Here is a 10,215-nt window from a genome sequence, read left to right on the forward strand (position 1 = left end):
TGTATATATAAAAAATAAAAAAAACTTTTATTCACACAACACAGTACATTTTAAATAACAATTTATACACATGGTAATTAGATGAAAGTCCCTTCAAAGCTTGTAAATAAACTAGTAACAGAGCCCCAGACTGGAAGTGTCAGAATACCCATAACACCTAGCGGTTCCGTTCCTTTTTCCCCCATATGGGATTTTAGAAACACTTAAAATAAGGGCTGTGTTTCGTGTAGGTTTACCCTGCCATGACGTTTAACTGTAAATCTCTCTTGGACAAGGGGACTTCAAAAACAATACTCGTTAGTATCAATGTAGACAAATCGCTCTGACTTGGAACATATTACCAGTTACAGGGTCTTATACATTTACACCCCCCCCCTCTCCGATCATCATCATATCAAGTGATTCAATATATTCCTAAGCTCCTGCACGTCATCTAGCTCACACTTTTGCTAACCGGTATTGTCAATTCAAGACAGTTCACAGAATAGTCCAAATGTAGCCAAATTATTCATTACTACATTTAGTTAACAGTTAATCCAAAGATTCTTAAATTCAACAGTCTGGTCCAGATCATCATGGCATTTGTACTCTTATGGCAGCTAATTAGCATTTCATTTTGGGGGGGTAAATACAGGAGAATATATTGATAAAGTCCTTGTCCGAGAGTTTTACATGATTATCAAAACGTCACGCCATGGTGAGACTACACGAAACACAGCCCTTTTGAACTGTTTCTAAAATCCCCTATGGACCCATTTCCCTGTTGGACCGCTAGGCTTTATGGGTATTATGACTCATACTGTCGTACTCTATTCTATGGCTGCAAAAGCACCACTACATACCAAGTGATCAAATACCAACACTACGATCATAGCCACTGACACACAGGCCATTACATTCTGTATAATACCTACAATACTCTTCAAACCCATGTGGTCAGTAAAGTGCCAACATTTGCTTAAAATTTAAATACTCTTCACAAACTAAGATGTCGGTTCAATCATAAATGGTAAAGTGCTGTATGTTCCAGTTCAGAATGACCTAGTGCACACTGCGGTGATACAGCACATTCAACACAACAATGCTATCACAAACCTTTGTCAATTTTACATCAGTTGTACAACCTGAGTGTTTACTAGGTCTATGTGCCTTTAGACGTGAGGCTGTGGGTCACGTGTTGAGGAGGTCAGTGGTGGTCCTCAGTAACAATCATTACAGGGTTCAGTCCTGTCTCCAGCTCTTTCTGCTTCTGCAACAAACCCTGGAATCAAACACAGTGCTTGTGAGCAGGAATGAAAGAAATGAAACTAAAGTTATTTCCTCTGCCTTCTTTCAGATTCTTTACTCATCTCCCTGAAGTGTACACTCATTTAGTCCCCCTCATGGCTTTAAAAAAAGGAATGGACTGTCTTTTCACTTTTAGAGTGAACGAGAGCGCACTGAGGAGAAGGGTAGAGAATGTGACTGTGTGTAATGGACACATAGATGTAATACAGATACCTGCCGTAGCTTTGAGAGGCTCTTCAGTATGGCCTGCTGTCTCTCTGTGTTCCTAAGCAGCTCTGGGTGGAGCAGAGGGTCCTTCTGGTGGGGAGGGCTAATGGGCCTGCACTGGACCCCATCTGTCAGAATATGAAACTAGCGCTATATACAAAATATATCTGACAATACCCAGAATAAATCTGAGATGATCCCTATGCACAATAACTCTACATTATTGTAAATGTGCCTTTGGCTCCACAATAACATGACAAAGTTACGGTGTTGAGCAGGTTCAGAACAGTGAAAATGACCTCTGACCTGTGTGTGTCTGTGGATGTGTGGAGGGTCTGGAGATGGGGGCACGGGGATCCATGTGGTACACCTCGTCGGTCCTCAGATAGGGGATGTACTCCGAGGGGGGAGGGGAGCGGTCTGTGTCCTGGAGCGAACCATGGGCCTGTGTCGGGAGGCGGGAGCCACGGGACTGGTTCTGAAGGCGGTGTTTGATAGCAGGAACTGGAGGGGATCTGGGGGGAACTCTGGAGGCGCAAGACATCATGCTGTTACATCTGACAATGTGGTAGCCTCGTTTAACCAGACGGAATGTGGTGACCCCGTTTAACCAGACGGAATGTGGTGACCCCGTTTAACCAGACGGAATGTGGTGACCCCGTTTAACCAGACGGAATGTGGTGACCCCGTTTAACCAGACGGAATGTGGTGACCCCGTTTAACCAGACGGAATGTGGTGACCCCGTTTAACCAGACGGAATGTGGTGACCCCGTTTAACCAGACAGAATTTGGTGACCCCGTTTAACCAGACAGAATTTGGTGACCCCGTTTAACAGGACGGAATGTTGAAAATGATTTCACCTCAAACACGGTGTTCAGTCTGATTTAATCAGGCTACAGATGGAACACTACTGCCTTTACTTCTACTCACCTTCCAGTGTGAACAGCCATGGCGTGTGTCACACCTGTGATGCCATTCTTTATCCTGCCCTGTGCAGTGCTAGCAGGGTAGTTGGCTTGTGGTGGCGAGGGGTCAGCAGGCCTGAGGTCAGGTTTGGGGTCAGGGGGGTGAGGGGTTATGGTGTTTCTCTCCATCATGGTCATGAGTTCCATCTGCCTGCGGAGGCGGCTCTCCTGCCTGGTGTGTTGTAGCCCTGCAGGGTAGCGCTCTGATGCCGGGACATAGGGTTTACTGGGTCTCTGAGTGTTCCACTCTGGCCTACGACCTCCTCCCCTGTGTCTCTGGCCCTGGCCTTGGTCTGTCCGGGCAAAGGCCTCGTACACGTCTCCTGCACCTGAGATTGTACTTTATTAATCCCCAGGAGGAAATTAGTTTCGCCCTTATAAACATAGTAAAAAAAACAATACACACCACCTTCTCCTACTCCTCCTCCCAGGTCGTTCAGCCAAACGTTCTCCTTCCCCGCCCTGGGGCCAGGAGGGTTCCTCTGAGCCAGCTGTGCTTCCTGCCTGGCCTCCCGCCTGCACCTCTTGGCGTTGGGAGGAGGAGGTCTGTACTCTACAGGGATGTCTGGGGTTTGCACCGCCTGGCTTCGATTACCTAGAGCCTCCACTGTGTACGTGCAGCCCGGCCTGACTGCTGGGTTCACCTCTATGCAGACACAGAGAACACCACACAGGGAGGCATTTTAGAATGCCTATTTACAACGGGGATTTGGTGAGTCGTAGATACATGCCTGTATAGTACACGGTACATGACACTAATTCAGATAAACACTCACAATAAAACGTCTTAATTCAGTTAACCACACCCAAACTGTAACATGCTAGGAGGAATAGTGTAATGTATGTTACCAGTCTTCACTGCCATGTCCTTCCTAAGGGAGGCGGTGCTGCAAGTCTCTTCTCTCAGGGTGTCCATCTCCCTTCCTGTCCCTGTCTGGTAGTGGTATGGTCCTGAGCTGGTGTTAAAGACTAAAGACAGAACAATCAAAACCTGCTTTGCTTTCATCAAATACCAAAATTAGAACCCCGGGTTGTTTTTTTTTACACCTTTATTTAAAAGGCAAGTCAGTTAAGAACAAATTCTTATTTTCAATGACGGCCTAGGAACAGTGGGTTAACTGCCTTGTTCAGGGGCAGAACAACAGATTTGTACCGTGTCAGCTCGGGGATTCGATCTTGCAACCTTTCGGTTACTAGTCCAACGCTCTAACCAATAGGCTACGCCAGGGAATAAAAAAAAAAAAAATGTTTTTAGGGTTACCCGGGCCCTGCTATGTAATGTCCTACAAAAACATGCCATTGATAGGCCAGGTGATGTAGGGCTATTCACCTTAAATGGCTTACTCCACACCGTTCTGCTGGCACATCATCTCAATTACACACGGTTTGGAAAAGGTGTAATTAACTCTATATTGACACTTGAGAAATTATTTAGATTATAGCTGAGACTAATCTTATTTTTTAACAACATTAAGGGTAGTTGTTTTTCCTGCAATTAAATCTCAAAATGTTGCTCAACTGTCAGTATGCTTGCGCCTATCAGAACACATCTCTCTCTTCACTCAGTGTGTAAAGGGGGGAGAGGAAGTGAGCGCCAGCAGCGAGACAGGGACAGGGCAGATACTTTCCTTGCAGGAAGCAGGTTAATGCATAATACTGTTGACCAAATAATGGTTTTAGAACCAAAATATATATTTTTTGCCGCGTGGTAACAATTAAGCAGCGGCACAATACAACGGAAACACTGTAGTCATCTACGTTGCATTTTTAAGCCCTTTGAAAACTGAATGGAAAGACATTTTAACACTTATTAAGGCCTTTGAATCAGATAAATGAGTTTCAGAATTGAAGGCCCTGCGGACACCCTGTAACAGTAATCACCGCGTGAGGAGACAGGTTCACCCTCCAGAGAGTGTTGCAGCTTGGAGACGTCGTGTCCCTTCCTGGCCAGCTCTCTGATCCTCTGCTGGTGCTTGTCCTTCAGGGCCTCCTCCTGGGCCCGCTGAACACTCAGGTAAAGCTCCTCCTGCTTACGACTGTGCTGCTCCTGCAAGGACCACCACAAGTGTTACAAAGACCCCAACAAACACAGTCTGTTGTCAGTTAATATAATGCATGCTTGGCATGACAAACACAACAGGAGTAGGCTAAAACTTATAATACAATTCCAAATTCGAAAACAAATGGAAAGAACTTAATTTGTGATTGCTAGTCATCTCTTTCATTAAAGCTGATATACTGGCAGAGATCCCCAATGAGCTCGAAGTTCAGAAGTGTAACGTCCATGTGCTCTGACCTCTGTGTGTCTCTTTCTCTGAGTGTCGAGCTGGTACTGTTTCTGTAGCAGCTCTCTCTCCTGCGCCACCCTCCTCTCCTCCTCCTGCTCCACAGCCAGGCGAACGGCCTCCTCCGCCTCACGCTGCCTCCTCCTCTCCTCCACCTGAGCCTCGATGGCACGCTGGAACAGGAGGGGACAACCAATCCACAATACTGTCAATCCTCTCAGAGTCTCAATGGCCAAGAGAATTTGAATTTGATTAGGATCCCCATTAGCTGACGCCATGACATCACATAATATTCCTGGGGTCCATCATAGCACATTGCGTAAGATTATACATTAGATTAAAGGATTTGGTGTTCTACCGTTATCCCACTCATACCTGATGCTCCAGCTGTTTCACTCTCTTCCTCTCCCTCTCCTCGATCTGGGCTGGGTCCAGTAGGGCCGTCATGGTACGGAGATGGCTGAACAAAGAAATATACATCATAGAATAGCACAGAATAGAATGAATAATTGTTCCCGATCAGATCAGATGGCTAGGGGAAAACTGTTGTACTGGATGGCTCACCTTGCCTTTTGTGGGAAGCCTCCAGTGATGTCAACGCTGGCTCTCCCAAGACTGCTCCCTCCGTAGGTGCTGGCTCCGTCCCAGGCCACAGACAGGGCTCCTAAATGGGTCCTCTGACTGAGGGGCTCTGACTCACCCCTCTCTGCAGCCACGGGGGCCTGGAGAGGGACTCTCATCTGGGGGGAGTCAAAGTGCATGGCCCAGCGCTCATGGTCCTCAGCCTGGGAGGGAGGGAGGTGGATTAGTGGAAACACGCTATTGTGCATTGTTTTCAAGTCTGGGAACCTACAGGGGTAAACATTTTAATTCTAACCTGTTACTAACAAACCCGATTCTAACAAACCCGATTCAACTAAACAATTAAAACAGCCTGTTACTTGGCTGTGATACTGTTTCTCCTGCCGGTGTCGCAGCTTGTCCTCCTCCCTCTGCCGGTCCAGATCCTGCAGCCACCTCCTGTGATGCTCCTTCTTCTGAGCGCTGAAGGCATGTTCTACTGGGGTGGCCTCCTGGACATCACAACCACAAAAACAGCAGCTTTACACTCTGTTGTAACCTTCAGTTGAGATGGCCTGTGCCTGTTCCCTGTAACTCGAATAGTAAATGTGTGTTTGGTACATTATGGTAGTGAATGGTACTCCACCCCCACTACGAAGGCAGATCTGATGGCAGAAGGGAGGTCTCTGTGACTGCTGTAGCTCTGAGTGGAGCACAGTGTGTCTGTGTCCTCCAGACCGGGTCCTCCTAGCATCTGGCCCGAGACCACAGAAGCTTGTCAACAAACATGTTTTCTTAGACATTGACAGTGAACTTTTTGCAGAAAAAAATCCATTGCCTACCCTGGTGTGTATGTGACCATCTCCAGGACCAAGTTTGGATGTGATGGTCACCCTTCCCCTTGGGCCATAGTCTGCCGTGACATCTGGTCTGCTCAGGTCTTTCTGCTGTTTCTTCAGAGCCATCTGTTCGTCTTAATCAGACAGAGAGCAAGCCAATCAAATCACTTCATTAATGTCTGATAAGCTGTAGCACACCACAATACCCAGACACCACCAATCAATCAATTAAATTGATGCTCCAGAGGTCTTGTATAATGTAAGCCAGCAGTTTAAAAGTAATGCTCAGGAGCCAAAATGGGTCCCAGAAAATGGTGCACTACCTCATCCATTTCATATGATATGTGAAATAATGTGTAACTCGTATGGTATGTTACAAATTGTTTTTTAAAAATGCTGCACTGAAAGTGAAACCAGCCCCTTGCTTTATGGTGTGCTGTGGTACTGTACAATACTAGATCACAATACTTAGGTGCCAACATGATAAGTATTGCGATTCTCACGATTCTATACTGAACAAAAATATAAAGGCAACATGAAACAACTTCAAAGATTTTACTGAGTTACACTTCATAGACGGAAATCCGTCAATTTAAATAAATTCATTAGGCCCTAATCTATGACTGGGCAGGGGCGCAGTCATGGGTGGGCATAGGCCCACTCATGTGGGAGCCAGGTCCACCCACTTGGGAGCCAGGCCCAGTCAATCTGAATGAGTTTTTCCCCACAAAATGGCCTTTTACAGTAACAAATACTCCTCAGCACCTCCCTCCGACGATCCCGCAGGTGAAGAAGCCAGATGTCGAGGTCCAGAGCTGGAGTGATACCACATGGTCTGTGAGGCCTGGAGTGATACCACATGGTCTGTGGGGCCTGGAGTGATACCACATGGTCTGTGGGGCCTGGAGTGATACCACATGGTCTGTGGGGCCTGGAGTGATACCACATGGTCTGTGGGGCCTGGAGTGATACCACATGGTCTGTGGGGCCTGGAGTGATACCACATGGTCTGCGGTTGTGGGGCCAGTTGGATGTACTGCCACCTTCTCTACAACAATGTTGTAGGCGGCTTTTGGTAGAGAAATGAACAGTCAATTCTCTGGCAACAGCCACGGTGGATATTCCTGTAGTCAACATGACAATTGCACACCCCCTCAAAACTTAAACATCTGTTGCACTGTGTTCTGTGACAAAACTGCACATTTTAGAGTGGCCTTTTATTGTCCCCAGCACAAGGTGCATTGTGTAATGATCATGCCGTTTAATCAGCTTCTCTATATGCCACAACTGTCCAGGTGGATGGATTATCTTGGCAAAGGAGAAATGCTCACTAAAAGGGATGTAAACAAATTTGTGCACAAAATTTGAGAGAAAGTTCTGTGCGTATGGAAATTTTCTGGTATCTTTTATTTCAGCTCATGAAAAATGGAACCAACACATGATGCATTTATATTTTTGTTCAGTGTATGTATTGCAATTCGATGTTCCAAACATATTGCTCACCATATGTCTGCTGCAGAGGGATAAGAGCCATGAGAATACTATTTTAAAAATATATATTTTTTTTTAAATTGAACCATTATTTAACTAGGCAAGTCAGTTGAGACCAAATTCTTATTTACAATGACGGACTACTCCAGCCAAACCCAGACGACGCTGGGCCAATTGTGCGCCGTCCTATGGGACTCCCAATCACGGCCGGATGTGATAGAGCCTGGATTTGAACCAGGGACTGTTGCACTGTGATACAGTGCCTTAGACAGCGGCACCACTCGGAAGCCCAAGTTATGCAAATAAAAGTGCTAAAAACAAATTGGTTCCATATTTAAAAAGATGGAGAACAAGCTATGAAGGAAAAATACTTAGTGCATGTATTTTTTGGTGCAGGTACAGCCAACTAGCTCAAATAATATTGCGATAGTCAAAACGATACGCTATATTGTCAAAAATAATATCCTGATGTGCAACTGGATCAATTTCACCCATCGCTAGTTGGTACCTAGTTCTTTCCTCCATTGTGTCCTCTTGGCCTCCAGTGCTTCTTTGTCCATCTCTCTTTCTCCCAGAGAACTGAACAGGCCAGATGGTTGACCACAAATCACCCACCTGTCCAGTAGAAAAGAAAGTATGCTAAATACATAACATAATTGCAATTTCACATTTTAGGTGTCTGTCAAGTGGCCAAATAGGCTACAATGTGCTCCTAGTATATTACCTTTCATCCTCGCTTTTTCCCTGTGAGTTTCCATTCCCACTAACATGTGCAGCACTTCCTTTTCTCCCCGTTCCAGTCAACAGGCAATCCTCTTTAGAGTTCCCTTCATTTCCTTGGGAATATGCAAACACTTAGCTACATGCATCATAGACAGTAGTGGTACATCTTCAATTTCATCATCAGGTTCATTTAACAGAGAGCCATTTGCACTTGAATTGGGATTATTGTAAACGTCTCACTCTAACCTGTTTGAGGCTGGCTGTGTACATCCTGATCCTGTGAGCGAATGGTTGAGTTGTTGATTGTGCTGAGGATCTGTTGGAGCTGCTCATTGGTCAAACAGACCAAGCTGTCCTTCACAGTGGACTTTGGAGGTCTATCGGTGGCTATCTGCCCATGTCCTTTAGCTGAAGACACTTTGGCCAAGGCTTTGGTATTGTGGTCAGTGCTGCCCTTGGCCTTTGGTTTTGTATGATTGGATGCAACCATTGGAGTGTCATTCTTGACTGGCACGGTGTGGGTAATAGGGACTGCCTTCCTCCTCTCTGCACGTTTCCTCTGTACTCTCAGAGGCTCCTCGGATACTGGTTCGGGAAACTTCTTTGAGTTGAGAGCATTTTGTGGTCTGGTTCGAGAGAGTATCTAACATTAAATCATAAAAAGGAAAGTAAAATGACAAGGAATGTTACAGTTCATGCATTTATGACCATAAGTGCAAAAAGTAACAGTTGTTAGATAGCAGAAAACTCTCTTACCTTATTTGGATTCTTCGTATCAACACCTACAATCATGGCAAAACATAAATGACAACTCAATTTAAAATCGGCTTTGATTCCTCTGAGGTATATGATAATGTATAATGATATCTTAAAGTTTAACTGAACGGTATGATACCTACCATGATGATTGGTTAGAATTAGCCTGGGCTTTCCATTTTCAAGTTCGAACATCAGACCATCCCTGTTCACCAAAAAAAAAGGTAATAGCTATAGATCTAACGTTAGGTATGTTGCTACATAAGGCAGATATATATCTAACATTACAGTTATGCTAGCCAAATGATCTTTCCAAACTTTGATGGCTGGTTTACAAGCTTCAACTAACTATCTAGCTAACGTCACCAACTGCAAAACTCGTTAGCTAACGTCACCAACTGCAAAGCTCGTTAGCTAACGTTAGCTTACTTTAAACACGACTGGTGAAAGGAAAAATCATTACTCACCCCAGATTCATTTTAGCTGACAGTTGTCATTGAACTGGCTGAACGATATACATAAATCTTGGTTAGCAAAGTTATTTGGTGAGAAACATTGCTAGGTAATAATTGTCCAGTTTCCCCAAACTCCTAGCTAAACATTGATACCTCTCGATATGTTTATTGTGTCAGAGATCCTTTTCTAATATCTCTGATTGTGTATGTTGGTTGCTGTCAACGACCAATGAGAACATAAATGATTGGTTTATCACGCACAGGTTTGCATTGAGCGGCGAATCAGAATACGTCTTGCTAAATAGGTTAACTTTACGTTTCCGACATTACGGTGGTAAACCCCTGTGCTTAAACTCGGGGTTTGACTAGATGGTATACGGGACAAGCGAGGAAGAGGCGAAGTGAGAGGATTTGCCCCGCCCAAAATATGTCCGAATGAGATTTTTTTTTTTAAATATAAAAAAAGATTGTATGGTCAGTGGGATAGTGTCTTATTACGTTAGGCTTATTTGATCGAGTTGACGTTTCGTAATATTTCGGCTGTTACAAATGCATTGAGAAAACTGAGAAAAACGACTTAGTTGTGTATGTTGTTTTTTATTGTTGCACTGTCCCTACGTACACCAAATATGTTATATATAAAG

At 44.8% G+C, this 10,215-nt stretch overlaps 1 protein-coding gene across 3 annotated transcripts; it reads right to left on the minus strand.

Annotated features, from left to right (window-relative positions):
- Positions 1-8: 8 nt before the first annotated feature.
- Positions 9-10,035, minus strand: ccdc66 (coiled-coil domain containing 66). Of its 3 annotated transcripts, none has more exons than XM_029684002.2 (19): positions 9,584-10,035; positions 9,260-9,321; positions 9,117-9,142; positions 8,607-8,986; positions 8,362-8,473; positions 8,146-8,252; positions 6,150-6,280; positions 5,954-6,061; positions 5,688-5,819; positions 5,311-5,531; positions 5,122-5,206; positions 4,758-4,919; positions 4,343-4,508; positions 3,311-3,430; positions 2,868-3,107; positions 2,427-2,790; positions 1,801-2,021; positions 1,501-1,622; positions 9-1,261 (listed from the first exon to the last, which is right to left on the minus strand). In XM_029684002.2, the coding sequence occupies exons 2-19, from the start codon at positions 9,260-9,262 to the stop codon at positions 1,187-1,189; spliced, it is 2,775 nt and encodes a 924-aa protein (XP_029539862.2). In that variant the 5' UTR covers positions 9,263-9,321; positions 9,584-10,035; the 3' UTR covers positions 9-1,186. The 3 variants fall into 3 exon arrangements, with proteins under 3 accessions (XP_029539862.2, XP_029539861.2, XP_029539860.2); XM_029684001.2 differs by having other exon boundaries at positions 2,871-3,107; positions 8,607-9,003; XM_029684000.2 differs by having other exon boundaries at positions 8,607-9,003; positions 9,584-10,034.
- Positions 10,036-10,215: the final 180 nt, after the last annotated feature.

The sequence above is a fragment of the Oncorhynchus nerka genome, linkage group LG15, assembly GCF_034236695.1.
Source record: "Oncorhynchus nerka isolate Pitt River linkage group LG15, Oner_Uvic_2.0, whole genome shotgun sequence".
Classification (NCBI taxonomy): Eukaryota; Metazoa; Chordata; class Actinopteri; order Salmoniformes; family Salmonidae; genus Oncorhynchus; species Oncorhynchus nerka.

What these genes read in the sequence shown, in the direction of transcription:
- ccdc66 (XM_029684000.2), bottom strand. An exon ending in GATCTGCCTTCGTAGTGGGG is followed by an intron (nt 5,820 to 5,953) that starts GTGGAGTACCAT and finishes TGTGATGTCCAG; the next exon opens with GAGGCCACCCCAGTAGAACA. An exon ending in AGGAGGAGTAGGAGAAGGTG is followed by an intron (nt 2,791 to 2,867) that starts GTGTGTATTGTT and finishes GTACAATCTCAG; the next exon opens with GTGCAGGAGACGTGTACGAG.